Source organism: Hypomesus nipponensis, chromosome 4, assembly GCF_054491055.1.
Source record: "Hypomesus nipponensis isolate SF chromosome 4, ASM5449105v1, whole genome shotgun sequence".
Taxonomy (NCBI): domain Eukaryota; kingdom Metazoa; phylum Chordata; class Actinopteri; order Osmeriformes; family Osmeridae; genus Hypomesus; species Hypomesus nipponensis.
Window position 1 is genome coordinate 11,768,569 of NC_140364.1, and position 20,921 is coordinate 11,789,489.

The window sequence follows — 20,921 nt, forward strand, 5'->3', positions numbered from 1 at the left end:
CTAAAACAATGATTGATAAAGCAAATTCATCTCTACGTGCAGTTTTTGTATCAAGTCTAGAGTTGAGCACACCTCAGAGTAGCTTAAATGAACAAAAAACTTAATTCACCTCTCTGTTACCTGATCTGATCATTATCCACAGGAAATAAACTGTATGCTACTCTGAGTGAACATTCTTCACTATCATCATCATCCTCATCATCACCATCATCATCCTCATCATCATCCTCATCATCATCATCATCATCATCATCATCATCATCATCATCCTTGTCACTATCTGCCTATCAGCATCAGTATTAGATTTCAACAGAGAATGTGCAATATGGGGGCTCTGATTTCATCATCACCATCATTTGAAAAAATATATGAAGAAATGCCAATGGAGCAAACGTGCTGGTGACGTGGCATGACTGGCGGAAGAGGTTGTTTGTGTTTTGGTTCCAAAGGGGAAGTTGCGAGAAGAAAGAAAGGAGGAGACGTGATCTGGGTTGTTGAAATTACTCGTAGGTTGTTCAGTACGTAACCGCAGTGCGCTAGCTAATTGTTTTTGTGTGAATACTGTTGTGGCCGTATTAAGTGTTCGAAAACATCTTCTCACTCTCAGGTATAGTAAGAGAAATTACCTGACAAGTTGCGGGTTCGAGCTCGTCAGATGGCTAGTTAGCTAGAGCTAGCTCTATGCTAACGACGTTGACATCAGAGAAAAGCAAAAATGTTGCTTGCTAGCTAGCTAGCCACTGAAGGCCTTGGCCCCGTTTTGGAAGCAGCCCATGAGAGGGTTTGTTGTTTGGCAGCTCATGGCTTGTTGATGTTCTGAACAATGTTCTTAGTGTGCTGTCTGCTGGCAGGCTGTTTTCGTGAAAATGTTGAGCAATAATTTGCTACGCCTCTCGACCACTTATCAACAGCGTCGGCATGCTACGAAGCTAGCTAACTGTACAACATTGCCAGTGGTACTAACATTGTTTTAGTTATTGTTTTTTATTATTAGCCTACTATCCAGCAAGCTTTTTAATGTTCGTTTGCCATCCAACGACTGGTACTGTAGACACTCGATTGTTTTTTTAATCTGTATGTAAACAAAAGTAGCTAGGCTAGCTTAGTGCCTTTAGCATTTGCTTTGGCCAGCTAACTGTCTAGCTTGCCACAGTAGCTAATGTAATATCGTGTACCAAGGCATTGTTTAGCACCCATACGTGACTCTGCTTTTGCTAGCTAACCGACTGCATACGACTCAGATACACATATCCACAGCACTCAACAAGCTTGATGGTTCTAAACATATAAGCTATTTGATTAGCTTCGGTTTAGCAATGTATTTCAGTGTTGCAGTACACCGTTACAGTGATGATATTATCTATCCTTCTCAACTGGAAACCTACACATCATAGACCTTTAATGCTGTCACGAGCGACAATATGTTTTGTCTGTATGTGAGTGTGACATAGAGTGATAAGACAGGGGCTGTTGTATTCAGTTGTCTCTGTTGTTATTTGTGATAGCCCCGAATTGGATCTTCCTTAACAGTGAACTTCACTGGCACCCATTCTTTGTGCTAAGCTAGCACAGACATATGCCACCTTCTATGTCAAGGGACATGTTTTATATGTAGATTGTCAAATATTTCCATATCCTCCAGATAAGGTAGACACGAGTGAATTGACGGTTATGTAAGTAGGGTAGGATTACAGATCAATTTCAGATACTGGCAAGCTGCTGTTGGATTAGCCGGTTTCGACTGGCATCACCCATGTTTATTTTGACCACTTGCAGTGTTGTCAGGGAAGTTTGCCATCTCAGTTGTTATCATGGCAGCTTGCCTTGGCAGTTTGTCTTTCGCTAACAATGGATATGTTAGAACGAATCCACTGAGAGTATCGTATGTCTCGTTCACCAGACAGCCAGTTACAAAAAACGTGTCTGGCCAGACACATTTAGCTTTAATCAAGAATACCACACAACTAAGTCTTTCCACATTCAGCTCTCATCACTATCTCCATGGTTTCATCTGTCTCCCCTGCAGCTTGAGCCCTGACAGTGTGGTCGGACGCGTGGGACACCGGTGGACTAGGTCATGGCCAATCGGGGAGGAGCTACGAGACCCAACGGGCCCAACGCTGGGAACAAGATCTGCCAGTTTAAGCTGGTGTTGCTGGGGGAGTCAGCGGTGGGGAAGTCCAGTCTGGTTCTGCGCTTCGTTAAGGGACAGTTCCACGAGTTCCAGGAGAGCACAATAGGAGGTGATTTCCACACACACACACATGTAGTTATTTAGCAGACGCTTTTATCCAAAGCGACTTACAAGAAAGAGCGAAAGGTGCATAGGTCAATGATCATAAACAACGAGATAGCCCCGAAGACAATGTGGGTAGCCAAAACCTGAAGCATACATTGTGAAAAGCAAATAAGAGCCAATGGGTAGAACCAGAAGAGCATGTAGTTGAACAAATTACAATTAAACGACATGGTCCTCACACTCCGTACGTCTTCACTCCGATCAATATAACTCACATGATCAGCCAAGGTCTTTGTCTGTGGTGGTTTATAGTTCCTTGCACTGCAGCAGGTGGTTACATGGTACTGTACTGGGACCTCCTCTAACAGCGCCCCTGCCCATGTTCCTGGAACATGTGTGTGGAAGTATAGCTAAGTGGTTAGGCTGTCATCAAGCTCCTTGTCCCTCCTCTCCCCAGCGGCCTTCCTGACCCAGACAGTGTGTCTAGACGACACGACGGTCAAGTTTGAGATCTGGGATACTGCGGGACAGGAACGCTACCACAGCCTGGCACCCATGTATTACAGAGGAGCGCAGGCTGCCATCGTGGTCTATGACATCACTAATGAGGTGAGTCTTCCAGCCCAGCTGTCAAAACATATTAGTTTACTTACCTGTTCACCTTCCTTACCAGTGAACGATTCTATCACAAGTGATGATCATTTTTTTTTCTTTCTAGTTTTTTTTATTATTGAATGATACATGTGAATATTCTATTGTGCCCAATTGGAAGTGTTTGTAATGGGAGCCCTTCTCTTCCCTCTAGGAGTCGTTTGCGCGGGCCAAGAACTGGGTGAAGGAGCTGCAGAGACAAGCCAGTCCCAACATCGTCATCGCTCTTTCAGGAAACAAGGCGGATCTGGCCAATAAGAGAGCTGTGGACCTCCAGGTGGGCTAAGATCCGAGTCAGGAATCTCACAAATACCTTAAGAGTGTCATAACAGACAGTTGAAACACCCCCTCGAGCTGTGACAGAGTGTGCTGTCTTTTCACAGGATGCCCAATCATATGCAGATGACAACAGCCTACTCTTCATGGAGACGTCAGCCAAGACATCGATGAATGTGAACGAGATATTCATGGCCATCGGTAGGTTCCTCGGACTGTACGAGTTAAAAAAAGGTTTCATCCGTGCGGGTTATAAAAAGTCGATGGCGGATAACAGTGACGCCGTAACATCAAGTCAGGTCTTTTGAACCGCAAGCAAAAGCTTAAAATGGTTATGTATATTCTTTTTTTCTGTTGTTGTTTCCCCTTCATCAGCGAAAAGATTGCCCAAGAGTGAGCCACAGGTTCCTGGAGCCAATAGTGGGCGGAGCCGAGGCGTCGACCTGACGGAAACTGCCCAGCCCACCAAGGCCCCGTGCTGCAGTAACTAACGTGTGGCTCCACCTTCCTGTCCCGTTCCCTAACTAATGCGACCGACGGCCCGACTGCCACTGCAGCATCTAATGCGATGTCCTATCCAAAACTCAAATCTGCAGCTAAAAAAAATTAAAAAACAAACTTGTATTGCCCCCCTCCCTCTTCCCTCCCTCTACCCTGTAGTCGTTTAAGCCCACATCAATCTCTCAACATCGCCCCGCCCCCTTTTGGTTCTACTGTTACTAATGACGACCTCTCCTACCTCTCCCACTCGGTTATTTGTGCCCACCCCTCCAATTCCAACCCCTCACACACTCCCACACACTCAGAGGCAATACGGCCACAACTGAGGGCCAGGGCTCTTCCAAATAATCTTGTGTCTCCTGGGATGGCGAAAGACTTTTTCTGCGTTTCGAATTCAGAATCTTTTTTTTGTTTGTTTGTTATTATGGTTGCATGTATCACTACAAGGCCTAACATAAAAAAAATCTGTTAAAATGTATGCTCGGTGACACAAGAGTCTAGGGTGAAAAGAGGAGAGTACTGTCTCCAAAAACAACCCTAATAAATTCAAGTGGATACCAGGAAAGGGAAGAATATGGAGGAAGAGGGGCTCAGGGCCATTGTTTTACTCCAAGCTTGCTAAAGCTGGATCACTTCCTCATCAGAAGGATATATTCAGATGGTTTGTCAATAATCCTTGAGCTTTCTAGTTTCTCTCGTGCTCTATCCTTCCTCAGCTCTTTGTAGCCCCACCTCCGCTCGCCCAAACACACACACACACTGATCATATTGGCGCACTAGCATAGAGTTCTTCTCGCTGTACCTGGTGGCATTGTGCAATTGTTCACAGTATTTGCTCTGTGACTTAAAGTGTCTACAACGCAAAGCTTGACGTAAGCCCTTCACGGCTATTCCTTCTGTAAGCAAGACTTGGGGACTTCTAGGATGCTCCCATCTACACCCCCAGCCCCCGTGACCCTGTCTTGTTGTGACCTTAAACCTCCATCCTGGGATGGGAGTTGGGTCTTTCTCATAGGTGTCCTATTGGCTGATAGAAAGTCCTTGTGTTTGCATTGGGTTGAAGTTATCTAGACTCGACTGGCAGACTAGGCTGCTTGATGAAACACAGCTGATTTATTCACCAAGGCAGGTGGGGCGAGGGGGAGTGAGTGATGAGTGGCTCTTTCAGTTCAGAATATTCTTCCACCCCTTATTTTTAATTTTTTTTTTAGGAAGAGTTTCTGACACACATTTATAGTGATTTGTTGAAACACACACACGCAGGCAGTTCTTATTGTTTTTTAAATCCCTTCCAGGCCTGTAATAGAACACAAGCACAGCAAAAAGCTTTTTCACAACTTCCTGACACATGCACACACTTGTGTTTTTTCCAGCCCCCCCCCCCCCCCCAAAACCCACATTTCAGCAAGATTAGAAAAACACACACCCCCGACTCCCCCCCCCCCCCCCCCAATCCGGTCAATATCTCCTGACAGATGTGTCTGACTCATGCCTTGCACTAATGACGCTCATGAATTTATCTTGTCATAATTACAGCCAGTGTGATATAAATATTATATATATATATAAATAATATACTGTAAATAGGGTGTTGCAATGTAGCCTACTTTTTTCGATTTACAATGGACAAGACTAACGCTTGCTAAGGAGTTGTCTAGATAATCATTAAAACAGCTGTACAGTTACCAGAAAACATCTTTGGTCTGGGTCCGGAATTATGATTATGTTCTTTTTTCACAAAATGGTTAAATTATAATCAGTGGTGGTCTTTATAAATGTATGTAGTGTTATTAACAAAAAAATGGTTTCTTTAGTGGTCTGTACTTGTACTTTTTCTCAAGGAAAAAAAAACTAAAACATTTGAACATTTTGATTTGTATTTTTTAACTTTCTCTCATTTCCATGTATTTCTTTTAGTGGTTGTGCGGCTAGAAAGCCCTGTCCGGTCCTCCTCACAGATACTCTGGGTGTGTAGACTCTTATCAAAGCCAGCTCGCAAGTAGATTGGAAAACGATTGTCTTAACCAACCTCTATGGGGACACAGTGACAGTGTAACAACGTTGTAGGAACAATGTAATAATCCTTGATGGCAAAGAAAGACTGGCCGTTATACTGTCTGGGTACTAGCTCATAGATCATCATGAATAAATGAATTAACACATAGGGATTTACATTGTATATGTTGTTTTTTTGTTGTTGTTGCTGTGGACATCTAAATGCGGTTGAAACATTTAAATGGAAGAATTTGACAGTCCTGCTAAGTAATGACCAAATAAATAGATCATTTATATTGTTTTTAGGTTGTATTGTGAATGGGACGGACCTCCTGAGAGTCAGTGGGAAGTAAGAGATTGTTCTTTTCTGGGGAAAACCTTGGCATGATTGTCCTGGTAAGGTATTGGTTCCCCCCAGCCTTAAACAAAAAATATAGATTAATAAAATAAAAAATAAGAGGTGTTCAATGTAACCCTGTGTCAAGTGATAACTTTTGAGCATACGTTTTTCATTCAATAATTGATCATTTAACAGGTTCAATATATATATATATTTATATATAATCTGAAGTCCTGGTTTCATTTGACCTTGAAATTATTTCTACAAATGGTTATGGTTATTTTTTGTGACCTCTCCCCTGAATATGAGTGGATTTAGGCCTATCCGTTTTGTGTCCCCTAGTGGAAGGAAACCGGACCTACAATGACAAATTGAAAAGAGGGATGAGCGCCATGTCTGATCCTCCGGTTGTGAATTAGAGAACCGGACACCTAAACGTTCAAATCCTGGGTCGGGGATCCCGTTTGAGCTCGGTATCAAGGATGTCCGAGAGCGCGGGGATTCAACAGGGTTCCCCGGCCATAGGTGCGGCCGGCTCGGCTCCGGCCGGTCCAGGATCCGGAGGAACTGAGAGCTCGGGCACCGCTGTAGGATCTGCACGTATCGCCGTAAAGAAGGCGCAGCTCCGCTCCTCCCCGCGTCCAAAGAAGCTGGAAAAACTCGGAGTCTATTCGTCCTGCAAAGTATGCTCCGACTGCTTAATTTGGGAATTTTGTTAAGATTTTACAGGATTTCTCCTTTGGAGCGTATGCATCCGAAGCTTGTAATTGTTTTTATATAAAATGCTAGCGCAGCAAAGGAAGCCATTGCTGCACTAAGATTTTTCATTTGGTGATATGCACTAGTTATACCAAAGCCGTAAAGGTGGGCTGCGAGTAGAAACATCAAGTAACATTTAAGAATGATAGTCAGAGGCATCAGCTGTCATTACAATGCAATAGTTGTGCTTTCTAGACGGACGGCGAGGTAAACGTAAACATTAACTTGGCGCTTTGACAATTTCAGGTTACACAGAGGGAGTAGCTTACGCTAGGTAGTTGCGTGCGCACTGGCCAGAGAGGAAAGTGTGTTGGATAATTAATTCCACGGGAAAAGTGACAGTGTGTTTGCGAGCCGTCTCTCACCCTACTGTGGTAAAATATAATGTGGATTTGGTGCTTTGATGTATCATCCGCAACGAGAGACGATGTCTTTGTTTTGACAGGGTGACAGCTGCTGAGGGGGCGGAGTTTGTTGTTTTTCGGCGCATGTTCATGTGCGCAGCTCCAGCTGAAAAATAACATTTGTAGGCCGAGGGTTGGTCCTCAACGAGGTTATCATAGATTGTCTTGGGTCATTTCGTCCCACCTTCCTCCCTCCCTCTCCCCTCCTCCCCCTGGCACACTGAGCCCTAGTCAATCACTCGTCTTTGTGAAAAAGTAAAACGATTCCTAATCTTTTCACGAACAAAACCAAGAAAACATACATTAGATTGAACTGAAAATGTGTATTTCTAATATTTATCAAAGGTGTGTATGTTTGTGTGTCTGTGCCTAAACCAACCAGGCGGAGGGTGCCTGTAAGTGTAATGGCTGGAAGAACCAAAACCCACCTCCAACACCGCCTCGCACGGACCAACAGCTCAACACTGTCAACCTGCAAGATCCCTGTCGTAGCTGCTCCCACACCCTGGGTATGACAGAGAAGGCACGGTGGTGGTGGTGGTGGTGGTGGTGTGTATGTGTGTGTGTAAATGGGGGCAATGGAGAAGCGAACTGGAAGGTCTTGGTACAAAAGGATTTGAATGAACTGGAAAGGGACTCTCATACTGATCTTTGTCTCCATTAAATCCTCTGTCTCTGTCTGTCTGTCTGTCTGTCTGTCTGCTTGTCCCTCTCTCCCTGTCTCTCTCTGTCTCTCTCTGTCTCTCTCTGTCTCTCTCTGTCTCTCTTTCTGTCTGTCTGTCTGTCTGTCTGTCTGTCTGTGTCTCTCTCTCTCTGTCTGTCTCTCCCTCCCTCTCTGTCTCTCTCTCTCAGGCGACCATGTGACCCACCTTGAGAACGTGTCAGAAGAGGAGATGAACAGACTTCTCGGCATAGTCCTGGATGTGGAGTACCTGTACACCTGTGTCCATAAGGAGGAAGATGCAGACACCAAACAAGTCTACTTCTCCCTCTTCAAAGTAGGCCTCAACTCACCATTACAAAGCCATTCCTTTAAAACAGGAAAGAGCCTCTGTGTATTAGCCGTAAAAATGAATAACATGTAAATGTCGTTATAACACTACCCTCAACACACACATTTGTTACATTTTCAAAGAATATATAGCAATTGGTATTGTGACAGGTCTATCTTGATGTCTGATGAGGTGAGTTGAATGAATTTGTGATTGGAAAGGAGGGATGATGGCTCTGGTGTGTTTGTGCCCTGTAGCTCCTGAGGAAATGCATCCTTCAGATGGGCAAGCCCATGGTGGAGGCTCGAGAGAGCCCTCCCTTTGAGAAACCCAGCATCGAACAGGTACAATATAAACATTTCATTATAAAATACCGTTAATCTCATAGTAGTGTTGTGTTTAAATGTAATCTAATCTCTCTGTATCTCTCTGTCTCTCTCTCTCTCTCTGTCTCTCTCTAACCCAGGGTGTGAATAACTTTGTCCAGTACAAGTTCAGCCACCTGCCGTCTAAGGAGCGTCAAACCATCGTGGAGCTGGCCAAGATGTTCCTCAACCAGATCAACTACTGGCAGCTGGAGACGCCCTCACAGAGACGCCAAAGAGCGCCCGCTGACGACATGGCCGGCTACAAAGGCAACTACACCAGGTTAGCCTGCGAGCGAGAGGGTGATGGACAGGAAACGACATGGGGGAGTGTCTCAGACCCGGGAGTTTTTTTTTTGTGTGCTACAGGTGGCTGTGCTACTGCAACGTTCCTCAGTTCTGTGACAGTCTGCCGCGGTACGAGACCACACAGGTCTTTGGGAGGACGCTGCTGCGCTCCGTGTTCACTGTGATGAGGAAGCAGCTGCTGGAACAGGCCCGGCAGGAGAAGGACAAACTGCCCCCTGAGAAGCGCACGCTCATCCTCACACACTTCCCAAAGTGAGTGTGTGTGTCTCTCTCTCTCTCTCTCTCTCTCTCTCTCTCTCTCTCTCTCTCTCTCTCTCTCTCTGTCTCTCTCTATTGCTCTCAAACACTCAGACGTACATGCACTCCGTGTTGTGATGTGATGGCTGTGCCCCCACCCCACCCTCCTACCCCTAACAGATTTCTGTCGATGCTGGAAGAAGAGGTGTATAGCCACAGCTCTCCTATCTGGAGCGAGGACTTCTTGGCTGGTTCCTCAGGCGGACAGATTCCCGTCCACACTGGTTGGTATACACACGTACGCACACACATTCATGTGCAGGATTGAAGACTGGTGCTTCATGCCTGTGGTGTGATTCCATCCCGTTTCCTGACAGTGATCAGCGCGCCCCCGGTGGCCAGGCCCCTGTACTACAGCCCCAGCCCTGTGTCAGTGGACCCGTCGAGTTGTGGCAGCGTCAGTCCTGCTAGGAAGACTGCCTCTGTCCTGGAGCCTAGTCCAGGTAATAGACTTATCCTTAGTCTTGATGAATCCTAGACAATATTTACTCTTCCCAATTAAATGTAATGGTTATTAGACAATTGTAAGTGTGTGTGTGTAGGGGGTGAGAAGCGGAAACCGTCGGAGCCCCTCCCTCACGATGACAGCAAGAGGCCCAGGATCGTGGGTGACATCCCCATGGAACTCATCAACGAAGTCATGGCAACCATCACTGACCCTGGTGCCGTACCAGAGGTAGACAAGCACCAGCATAATCCCCTTGTTCTAATACACCCACATCTATCCAGCATAACAAAGTGATGATGATGAATATGATGATGGTGATGGCTGAGGCGTGTGCTGTGGTGGCTCCAGACCAGCCTGCTGTCGGCCCACTCAGCGAGGGATGAGGCCGCCCGCCTGGAGGAGCGGCGGGGCGTGATCGAGTTCCACGTGATCGGCAACTCGCTCAACCAGAAGCCCAACAAGAGGATCCTGATGTGGCTGGTGGGCCTCCAGAATGTCTTCTCCCACCAGCTCCCCCGCATGCCCAAGGAGTATATCACACGCCTGGTCTTTGACCCGTATGTACCTACAACAAACCACCTAACGGTTACATTAGTGTCTTGTTAGTGACACATTAGTTTTGAAGCAGTAACCTCTGGGAAAAAACTTTACTACAGATAAAAGTGTATCATGATATAAGTAATTAAACTGGGTTTCGTTGCTTCTTACTGTTTAGTGCTTATTGCTAAAAAGTGACTTGTAACATTAATGGGCGCATGTTTTAACCGTTTAGCTGCATTAGTAAAATGACTTAACCTGCATTAAGAGGTTCTCAGAGCTAGTTCTTTAGCTCAGAGCTAAATTTTGTTTCTGTAAATGTCTTCTTTCCTCTCAACTTCCTTTCCTAACAGGAAGCACAAAACGTTATCGCTGATCAAAGATGGCCGTGTCATCGGAGGGATCTGCTTCCGTATGTTTCCATCGCAGGGTTTTACAGAGATTGTCTTCTGTGCTGTCACCTCCAATGAACAGGTCAAGGTACGTTCGCCTGCTTCTCACCATTGGTCAGTCTTGTCACGACTGAGCTGTAATTGGCTGGATTTTAAAATGTTCTCGTCGTCATTGGTCAGTTTTCCAATTTGAACCCAGGGGCTTGTGGTTACAGGGGTACGGCACTCATCTAATGAACCACCTGAAGGAATACCACATCAAGCATGACATCCTCAATTTCCTGACTTATGCAGACGAGTACGCCATTGGCTACTTCAAGAAGCAGGTCAGTATATCATCGGGTACAAAACACTCAATATTCTATTACAGTATGTCTTACGGGGGATGATAGCCTACATTATTTTATTCATGTTAGTCACAAGTATCTCCCTGTATTTGTCTTTATCTGCAGGGGTTCTCAAAGGATATCAAGGTCCCAAAAGCCAAGTATGTGGGCTACATTAAGGACTATGAGGGCGCCACTCTGATGGGCTGTGAGCTGAACCCAAGTATCCCCTACACAGAGTTCTCTGTCATCATCAAGAAACAGAAAGAGGTTTGTGTGTGTGTGTGTGTGTGTGTCGTTGTGTGTGTGGACAAGAGAGAGAGAATGTAAACGTTTGTGAAATGAAATGTGCTCGCTCTCTCTCTATTTCTCTCTCTTTCTCGCTCTTTCAGATCATTAAGAAGCTGATAGAGAGGAAACAGGCTCAGATCAGAAAGGTCTACCCTGGACTTTCCTGTTTTAAGGAAGGAGTTAGGCAGATTCCTATCGAGAGCATTCCTGGGATACGTACGTCTTTTAATTCATATTCAAAATTCATTCTTAGTCTTCATTGTTGAAGGGCAAACATACAGAGAATGTGTAATGCATTATTGGATTAAAAGGAAACAACTTATCTGGCTAAACATAACTCATTTCTATATGCAGGTGAAACTGGCTGGAAACCTGTAGGCAAAGGGTTAGTGTCACCTCATGCTTAATTGCATATAAATTGTTGTAAAATTAGGAATGCTTAGTCTTAGATATCTGAGGATAAGAAGTAACGCAAGTTAAACTTCCTATTTCCTGTTTGATCCTAGGAAGGAGCTTAAAGACCCAGACCAATTGTACAGCACCCTGAAGACCATCCTGCAACACGTGAAGGTAATACACAAACGTGCACATACGTCCCTTCACACACACACACACAACATGCTAGTCTCTAATTTCTCTGTTTTATTTCTGTTTCAGAGTCACCCGAACGCCTGGCCGTTTATGGAGCCTGTAAAAAAAACTGAAGCCCCTGGTTATTACCAAGTAATCCGCTTCCCCATGGGTATGTATAGAGCACGGGGATTTGTTTTCAAGGGGACAGAATAAAAACAGCGCACCTCTGATATAACAAATAATGTTTTGAAGTATCACTAGAACACTGTGTTAGCGGGGTTGCCGTTCAAGGTGGTCCAAAACTTAGGTCTAGCTTTGGAACTTAGCTTTTATACACCGTCACACAAATATTGGGTAAACGCGTTTTAAGAGAGGTCCAGTGAAGGTTGTGTTTACGGTTTCCTTCAGATCTGAAGACCATGACAGAGCGACTGAAGAGCAGGTACTACACCACTCGCAAGCTTTTCATGGCCGACATGCAGCGCATCTTTACCAACTGTCGCGAGTATAACCCGCCCGAGAGTGAGTACTACAAGTGTGCCAACCTACTGGAGAAGTTCTTCTACACCAAGATCAAGGAGGCAGGCCTCATAGAGAAATAAACTGGTTTAGCCTGGAGCACGGTGAGAGGATGCACACAGTGTAAGAGCATAGTGCTTTTCGTTCTTTTTCCAGCGTGTTTTTGGTGATCGAAGAAAGGATTCCTTGTGAAATGAATAGAGTGGACCCGAGTTTGGGCGTTTTTTCTGCTACTTCTCTGTTCCTCTGCTGTCTATCTGTCTGCCCTTAAGTTTGGGTTCTGTCTCTGCCTATCTTGCTCCCTCTGCCTCAATGTTGACTGAGGTCATCAATGCCATACACTCATGTACCCTACCTGAGCAGTTCTAAAAGTCTTGCCTGTGAAGAACTGGACCGAGAGATGGGGAGAATGGGATTCTTTCTGACTGGTGTTGCAGTAATTCTTATATTTGACTGTTTGTGTTTGTGTCTTACTCGACATGTCAGCTAGTACACGCATGATACCATGTGTGAACCATGTCCCTGTCGACAAGGTCAACGTTTGTTTAACTAGAGTTCATCCTGCCAAAACAAGGAAAAACATGTAATTTTAAACCTGTACAAATTTGAACTCTTTTTAAAGCTCTTTAATTATGTATATTTTCAATTTATATATTTTTTGTTTCTGAATTCAGAGAATGGGAAGCTGATTTTCTCAAAGCTACCCAGCTTAATGTCTTGTCTAAAGCCCCATAGGGGGTGAGTTGACCATCAAAATGCACTTATTTATTTTTCAAGCAAGTATTCAACAACTATTATGAGCAAATGAAGGCATCTTGTAACTTATAAAGGTGCTGATTTAGAGAAATATACGCTACCAACTAATGGCTAATTTAAGTCTGTAGAGTTTATTCTTATTTATGTGCTGTAATTTAAAGGAATAATGCTCAAGAAAGTCTTAATTTATTCTTATTTTGTCCAACCGATGGAGATTGATACATTTGTACTTTGGAGATAAAGAAAGATTGTGCAATACTATGTAGTTTTGCTGTTTTGTAAAAATATGTTTGTACTTTTAAAACTTTAGGAAAAGATCTGGATTTTGTAATATGTCTAAAAGAGTTATTTCATGACCTTTGTACTATTGGTATTAATTACACATTAATAACCTATTTTATAGACTGAATAAAATAGAGGGGAATCGTGATTCTATTTTTCAAATCGTCACATGATTTACACAATCCTCTCTGGATTACAACCAAACGTGTATTTATTATCATAACACAATGCAGAATATACAAGAGGACAGCCCGATGAACAGACAAAGGACATACATATTTACAGTAGTCATCTAAATAAAAACACTCCACAGTTGAGCGGTTTACCACATGAATACTACTTACTGGTATCAGTCAAAGTCATCAGAGATGGAGAGGGAGTGAGAGGGTTGATATCACTTAACTATTCACATTTTCAAAGACAAGGGACATAAAGACCATACAGCTGCCATTCATCACTTCACATTAATTAATTTAAAAGATTATAAAAACATTTGAATATGTAAGATCGACAGAGTAGTTCTTTATGAATTAAGCCATTAAAGACAACCCACAAACGATTCATTGTATTTTTCGGTCGGCTGCTGGCTGCTTTTCATCGAATTCCTGGGTTTCTGCTTGAAGATGGGAGACCGCAAAAACTTGGTGTCTGTGAACTTGTCTCCTCGTCTGAGTTTCCTAGGGTAAAGGGGAACAAAAAGACAATTAAAGACACGGAGAGAGAATGTTAAAATCTCTAATCTTGGACTTATAAAGAAAGCGACCGATGAACTAGGCATACATGAAAGGCATACATTTCAATGGCGTAATGTATTACTGTATATATTTAGTTACTGACGCAGTCAACGACGGCTCCTTGTAGTCGACTGTCATGGTGCAGCGGCGCTTGCGAGCGGGGACCGGGGTGGAGCACCGGTCAGAGGGGCGGGAGCTGGTGGAGGGGAACTTGCGATAGGCTGCGGGGGACACATTGGTGATATCACACAGACTGAAGCCCCGCCCCGCCCTGACACCAAGCCCACCTGGGGAAACACAAGTGGTGGAGGAACAGGAAGGTGCTTAGAGATGAAGAGTGAGAAGAGTGAGGCAGAAGTAAACTGGACGAGTGACACAGTGAGCACATTTGACCAGAGTGAATGAGTTAAGGGACAAATGAGAGATGTTCCATAAACCAGACTCCCCACAGCAGACTGGGCCTCACCTCTCCTGCATGGCTTGACTGTGGGCAGGGCGTGGGGCGAAGAAGGAGGGTCGCCAAAAGTGGACAGGACATTGTCGATCCTCATCATCTCTGCTTCCAAACCCGGGGTAACAGGAAGTGGAGCCTCCTCTTCCTTTCTCTGGGGTTCTGGAACACATCAGACCCATCACCATCCTTCTCCCCTCGAACTTCACTCAGGCAGAAGTCATCATCCCTACCTGCTTCAGTCCACTCACCTGGTTGGCTCTCTGCTCCCTCCTCTGCCACTGGACCAGGACTGTCAACAAAGACACACCCAGGGGATTGTGGGAGATGTAGTTCTTCCTCAGACACCATAGGTCTGGGACTGGATTCTTCTCCTCTAGTGGAGACTAGACACACAGGAGATGAATATAGAGTTATATTTTAACGTGACAAAACAGTCAAATTTGACTTTACCAATGATCACACTTCGATGGGAACGTCGATGCATATGCAGGACCCTGGTCCTCGGGACCCCCTGTCCTGCATGTTTTAGATGTTTCCCTGCTCCAACACACCTGATTCAAATGAATGGTTGTTAACAGGCTCCTGCAGAGCTGGATAACGACCCATTCATTTGAATCAGGTGTGTTGGAGCAGGGAAACATCTAAAACATGCAGGACAGGGGGTCCCTGAGGACCAGGGTTGGGAACCACTGTTGTAGAGGATCAATCCAAAGCAGCTGCTCACCACGTTGTACGTTGTCAGATTTAGGGAAGAGGTTCTCCTTCTCTCGGCTCGCTTTTGGGGGGCGTCCTCGGCGAAGAGGTGCGGCCACTGGCTCCTTCCGCCGGTTCAGTCTCCTGACACCCCTCTGAGGAACATAAGGGCTATCTTCTGACGAAGACAAACTGGACTCTGGAGAAGAACAAGGCGGAGCCTGTGCCTGCCCCCGCCCCTTTCCTACGATCTCTTCCTGGATGGGCGTGGCTGACTGGCCATCCTCAGCTTTGCCCCTGAAGGGCGTGAGGTGTACCGCCTCCTCACAGTCAAAGTCGAACGTGTCATTAAAACCAAGAGACGTGTTCAGTTTGTCCCCCTGTTGTGCTGGCACCGCCGTAGCTCCGGCTTTGGAGCGCGTGGCCGACCTGTCGCGGCTTTTGGAGCGCGCTCTGGGCTTAGAGTTCTCCCAGGGCTTCTTGAGAGGAGCGCGGTCGGCCTTTCGCCCCCGCTCTGGCTTCCGTGCTGCAGGTTCAGGTTTAGGACGGGGAGGCTGCGCCTGTCTCCTCCGAGGCGGCTGCTGACTGATTGGTTTAGGGGGTGGTGGTTCTGGGGTGGAGTGTTCATACTCCTCTGAGCCAATCGGATCTGCCATCTCCATTTCTACTTCCCGTGTGTAGTTCTGGGTCCTCCCCTCCCTTTGGATAGGGCTCTCTGTTGGGGCTCCAGCCACATCCTGCACCCCTCCTGCCACATCCTGCACCCCTCCTGCCATATCCTGCACCGGACCCTCCAGAGACGAGCCGGGGTTCACCTCGCCGAAGGAGCGGCGCTCCCGCACACGCTCAGACCGTCTCCTGCTCTCCCCTCGTCTCCGCCTTACGCCAACGGTGCGGGGCAAAGCCAGCTGTCCGACCTCTTCATCCTGTCCCGCCCCTTTAGTAGTCCGAGGTTCTGAGAAAGCAAAATACAAATGAATTAATTGTCAAAATGTATTTGACAATATATTTCTCTGTATGAAGTTAAGCAAAAAGTCTGGACGAGGCAGATAGGTGTTCTACCTGAGCTGAGGACTTGATCCACATAGAGCAAAGGCTTATCAAGGCTAGTGGGGCTCAACACTCTTCTGGTTGAGGATGAAAACATTGAGATTGTAAACATGCAAGTCATCAGATGACAAGACAGACGCAGAGGATTGGTCAAAAACAATGTGATGATTCATGCCGGGTGAGCTTATTTACCCTGGCTTTGGAGGCTCATCCAGTACCTGCGTACGTCCACTCTAAACAAATTCAGAAAGCGAGGAAAAGGACGAAGAAGGGACAGTGAATTTGGTTTGTAATTTGTACTCTTTAGAAACAAAGCAGTAACACAACATTAAAAGAGAGCACTGACAAGCCATGACTCTCCCCCCCCCCCCCAAGAGGCAGGACACATATTCTACCCATCACACACACACAAAAAAAAGAAACAACCACTAGCTGTCCATACCTGCGTGGCGTTGGCCTGAGCCTCCTGTTCCTTCAGCCTCCTCTTGAGCAACAACAGGTGAAGGAACAAGGCCTGCTGCTCCCTCTTCAGCTGCAGAACGACACCTTGAGCCTGGCGTACCTTCTCCTTCTCTGCCTGCAGGGCCAAAGCCAGAGCCTTGTTGTTGAGCTGCACCCCTTTCAGGATGACCTGCCTCACATTGCCCGCTGGAGGAGAAGGAGTGAAGGGGACGGAGTTGGATCATCACTATAGGCCTAACATTTTAAGGACGTTTGTTATTGACGTAAGCTAGCTGTTCGAACCTGTAAGCAGTTTAAAGAAATGTTATGGTATTAGCTAACTTGTGGATCTCACCGCTGGTTTTGTTGATAGTTTTGGAGCGTCCTCTGTTTGTTGCAGAAGCGCTGGCCAGCCGTTTGTTTCTCTTCTCCTTCATCTTCTCCTTGATATCTTCCAAACTCTGCTGGAAAGACTTCTTTTGCCCCCGCTCCCTAGCCATGGTTTGAGATTTATGTAGGTAGCTGGCTACCTCTGTAACAAAACGTAGCTAAAGCGATAGACGAGAGAAAATGAATGTTAGAATATAAGCACTTGTCCATCAAATTTAGCGAAGCCTCCCTAGCTAGCTCTAGAATGTATTTGGAATTAGGATAACGTTCTGCTAGCACTAGCTAGGCTAGCTAGCTACTTGAAGCTTGTTCGCAAAATGATCCGTGCAGGGACTATACACTGTGCCACAAACTTGTTTTCACATCTTTCTGACGGAGAAGACTAGTCACAATAACACTACTACTCAATAGTTAAACGCTACTCACCTTATTGTTTTGAGAAGTGGCAGTGTTTATTTAATGCAATTGTATGTATAGATAATATGGGTTGAGAACAAACTAGCTGCGACGTCTTACTCCGCAACGAGTTGACATTCGAAATGTGCGCAGCGAATTCTGATTGGAGGTGATTGTAATCCTATACGTCACTTCCACTCAAAGGAGGAAGTCGCAAGACCACCACTAAGTGGCGCCAAAGAGCACAGAAAAACTAGTTATTAGAAATGTTGAATAATTCCGGCACAATGGCGTATATTATGTATGACAGTAAACAATAAAATACGTTAATGAGAAGGACTGTATTATTTCCATCTTAATTTGTGATGGATTCATACCTCGGGCAGTTTCATTAGCTTAGTTGCGAGTCCTGTTTTTAACCAGCATCTTCACACAACAACATAAGCCTTTATTACTGTCTTAATTGTTTGTCTGTCTGCTGTTTTGGATTCTGCAGAGGAGTGGTATTAAAAACCATAGGCCTACGGCTTCTGACATTTAAGGTCTATAAATCTAATAATGTCAGTTATGTTTGTAAATCTCTTCAAATGCCCAGCATACCTTCCTCCTTAATTTGCTCTTTTTTTCCTTGTCTGTCTACCCCTAACTCACGCACACACAAACACACGCGCACACACACACACACACACGCACACACACATACACACACACACACACACACACACACACACACATCATAATACATCTGCTGCTTCCATGCCATAAATAGCTGTCCCTCTCTAGTGCAGGTTCTGCTCCACAGCCCCTCCATAAATAATACATTAGAGTGAATACCAAATCATGATCTCATTTACTTTCCTCTAGAAGAAGTCTTAAAGAAAAAAAAATCTAACTTCAAATAGTCAAGCGTATGTGCCTATTCTGACATGGCATGTAAAGAGGCACACCTTAGATTCGTCAAGACCCTTCATCTGAAGGTTCTACTAGACAGTTTGTTGAATTCACAACTTTGGTTGGTTGACAGAGTCACCCACTGAGAACATAGACCTCTCAGCACACATTCTGCTGTGAGCCAGCAAGACATGCATGTTCTAACCAAATTCATATTGAGTCATTTCTAGGGTCATTGTAATATGGTGGCAGATGTATATTAAACACCTCAGAATGGAGCATCTGTTGTCTCCGCCAAATGTGTACATGTTCCCGTAAAGCGTGTAACTTTCTATGATACTAGTGTTAAATTACACCTTTTTGTTTATGTGCTGTTAGGATCATTCTTGATCGTCACATCAACAAGCAGCCAAGATGTTACCCAGAAAACATCAGGGATGTTCATCTCCCTTTATTACTGTAAAGGTCGTCTAAATGTTATCACTGTCACTTCAGTCACAGCTCGGGTTCATTTTGACTGGCAGTTTGTTTGTGTGTGGTTTTGTGTGTGTGTGTGGTTGTGTGTGTGTGTGTGTGCATGTGCATGTGACAGACTGAGTGATCTGACATATAATTTCAGTCCATGGTTGAAATGACACTTCTTTTTGGGAATAAATTATAATTGGTGTTTGTGAGTAAGTAAAACAGATGTCAAGGGAGATTGGTGGTTGAATGGGATAATAGGAAGGAGGTAGTCTGAAGGATCTTTTCTGATAGATCAGCCCTATTGGATGGATCATCAAAGGAGAAATATTCAAGGGGAGATCGAAGTCTTGGTGTTGCATTAACCGAGTCGACTGTTACAGAGGCAGACAAGGACAATGGTGCAGAAATCTTCAAGTGAAACAATGTGCAATGTTTCTCTCATTAGTCCGAGTCAAAGATGGAGATCTTCCAATCGTAGTTCAGTAGACGACACCTCAAACAAGGCCCTATGCGATCAGACGATGATCAGGCTGTCTCAGCCAATCAGAGCCCTGTGTTACTCAAGCCACTGAAAAGGTCAGTGCGTAGCTCTGCCACCTTCCCAGATGAAACACATTAGCTCTAATCTTTGAGCAGCCTCCCCAGGCCAAAGATTTATGCAAACCCAACTTTTAATGTGGAAAATGTGGGAAGCCAAGCAAGCATTTATGATAATGAAATCATAACACAGGAGAGCATAATCAGTTCCCAAGGCAAACACTAAAAAGAAACAACCATGAAAATCAAGGATTAAGGTTTTATAGTACTACAGGTTTTTAGGTCCCAGTTAAACAGATGCCTCTTGATGATTTCACAGTTACACAGTCTCCCTGACTCCCTCATACACAAAAACCTATTGTGGCTCAGGCAAAATAGAATTCATGTTCCATTTGAATTATGTATCATCAGTCTGTTGTGAAGTCACAAAACCTGTGATGTTACGATGACATTCTAAAAGTAACATCCTTAGCATAGCATTATACCAAAGCATCGACATCCAGTCCAAGATTAATATGATGTCATACAGGACTAACATAACTCCTTCTAAAGTTTACTGTTTCTTGACAAAATCTTGAAGATTCTTGCTCAGGACATCTCCCAAATTGGGTGATGATTATTGTTATGAGTAATGACAATAGACCAAAACCATAAAGTGAAGATGTGGGGAAAGACAGACAGACAGACAGAAAGAAAGAAAGAAAGAATGAAAGACAGAAAGAAAGTGATGGAGGAGCCGGCTCGACCAGAGGGCTGGTGGGGGTCTGGGCCTCTGACAGCTCCTGGGATATTAAATATTACACTGAGGATCCCTCGCACAGATGTTCACAATCAGTGCTCCAGAGAATTAATGTGAGCAAGATGGCGGGACTGCCAAGAAGGATGAGGAAGGACTGAGATGCTGCTGTGATCGAGTAAGAGCTAATTTTCTAGCCTTGCCAACAGATATTAGTCTTGGAGAGGACGAGTATGAACTTTGCTGGCTAGGGGAGCATGTTTTAAAGTAGCCAGAGTCGTCTGGTTGACCTCAAAGATACAGATTCCTCTGCGTCTTTCTAGATAAGAAAAGTCATTCGAAGAGGAAGAAGATCAAAGGTCAAGGGAAGAGGGAGAGACTGAGAAATGCGAGTAGTGTCTACAACTGTCCTTTTTACACAATGTATTTCAGGTTCATATGGGAAGACATTTTCACAAACTTTGGTTTAATACTAAATAATACTCTGCTTCTTAGGCTGGTCTTTGCAGCTGTCTTGGACAAAACTTGCGTCGTTGTTCACAAGACCATGATTTGGGCAAGTAACTGAAAACCAATTTCCTTCTTTACAGCAGATTTACACGTGAGTCAGAACAGATTAAAATGTTGTCTACGTTTGCAGAGCCTTACATATAGCCCGAGGTTTGAATCTCATCTCTCAGACAATAAAGTCAGGAAATACATTCCTACCTTGATTTATCTGTAGAAGCAAAGACTGTGTGTGTGTGTGTGTGGGGGGGGGGTCGGCACAACCTGTTCTTTTAGTAATAAATGATTGAAGAACGATCTAGTTTTAAGCCATATGAAGGATCTATGTCTCTTATTCTTTTTCATTTTTTAGGAAAATACTTGAATGAGAACCAA

At 44.7% G+C, this 20,921-nt stretch overlaps 3 protein-coding genes across 10 annotated transcripts; 2 read left to right on the plus strand and 1 right to left on the minus strand.

Moving 5' to 3' along the window:
* The first annotated feature begins 373 nt into the window (after positions 1–373).
* rab5aa (RAB5A, member RAS oncogene family, a) lies at positions 374–6,135 on the plus strand. 7 transcript variants are annotated; one of them, XR_014753313.1, is made up of 8 exons: positions 450–607; positions 2,027–2,243; positions 2,697–2,848; positions 3,045–3,167; positions 3,274–3,367; positions 3,542–3,658; positions 5,585–5,634; positions 5,969–6,135. XR_014753313.1 is itself a non-coding variant. In XM_084696589.1 (7 exons), the coding sequence occupies exons 2-6, from the start codon at positions 2,078–2,080 to the stop codon at positions 3,655–3,657; spliced, it is 651 nt and encodes a 216-aa protein (XP_084552715.1). In that variant the 5' UTR covers positions 450–607; positions 2,027–2,077; the 3' UTR covers position 3,658; positions 5,585–5,835. The 7 variants fall into 7 exon arrangements, 6 of the variants coding, with proteins under 6 accessions (XP_084552711.1, XP_084552710.1, XP_084552715.1 ...); XM_084696589.1 differs by lacking the exon at positions 5,969–6,135 and having other exon boundaries at positions 5,585–5,835; XM_084696585.1 differs by lacking the exons at positions 5,585–5,634; positions 5,969–6,135 and having other exon boundaries at positions 374–506; positions 3,542–5,536.
* Positions 6,136–6,194: 59 nt separating this feature from the next.
* On the plus strand, positions 6,195–13,323 carry kat2b (K(lysine) acetyltransferase 2B). The gene is made up of 18 exons (XM_084696581.1): positions 6,195–6,685; positions 7,548–7,674; positions 8,018–8,163; positions 8,415–8,501; positions 8,624–8,805; positions 8,892–9,083; positions 9,249–9,352; positions 9,446–9,571; positions 9,671–9,804; positions 9,925–10,133; positions 10,467–10,593; positions 10,721–10,831; positions 10,958–11,101; positions 11,224–11,338; positions 11,477–11,507; positions 11,629–11,692; positions 11,780–11,864; positions 12,104–13,323. Exons 1-18 carry the CDS (start codon positions 6,485–6,487, stop codon positions 12,295–12,297), a joined length of 2,379 nt encoding a protein of 792 aa, XP_084552707.1. The 5' UTR covers positions 6,195–6,484; the 3' UTR covers positions 12,298–13,323.
* A 127-nt stretch (positions 13,324–13,450) lies between these two features.
* On the minus strand, positions 13,451–17,570 carry sgo1 (shugoshin 1). Of its 2 annotated transcripts, none has more exons than XM_084696583.1 (10): positions 17,441–17,570; positions 16,980–17,172; positions 16,626–16,831; positions 16,376–16,416; positions 16,196–16,260; positions 15,165–16,088; positions 14,689–14,823; positions 14,453–14,599; positions 14,090–14,207; positions 13,451–13,929 (listed from the first exon to the last, which is right to left on the minus strand). In XM_084696583.1, exons 2-10 carry the CDS (start codon positions 17,122–17,124, stop codon positions 13,791–13,793), a joined length of 1,920 nt encoding a protein of 639 aa, XP_084552709.1. In that variant the 5' UTR covers positions 17,125–17,172; positions 17,441–17,570; the 3' UTR covers positions 13,451–13,790. The 2 variants fall into 2 exon arrangements, with proteins under 2 accessions (XP_084552709.1, XP_084552708.1); XM_084696582.1 differs by having other exon boundaries at positions 14,090–14,273.
* Positions 17,571–20,921: the final 3,351 nt, after the last annotated feature.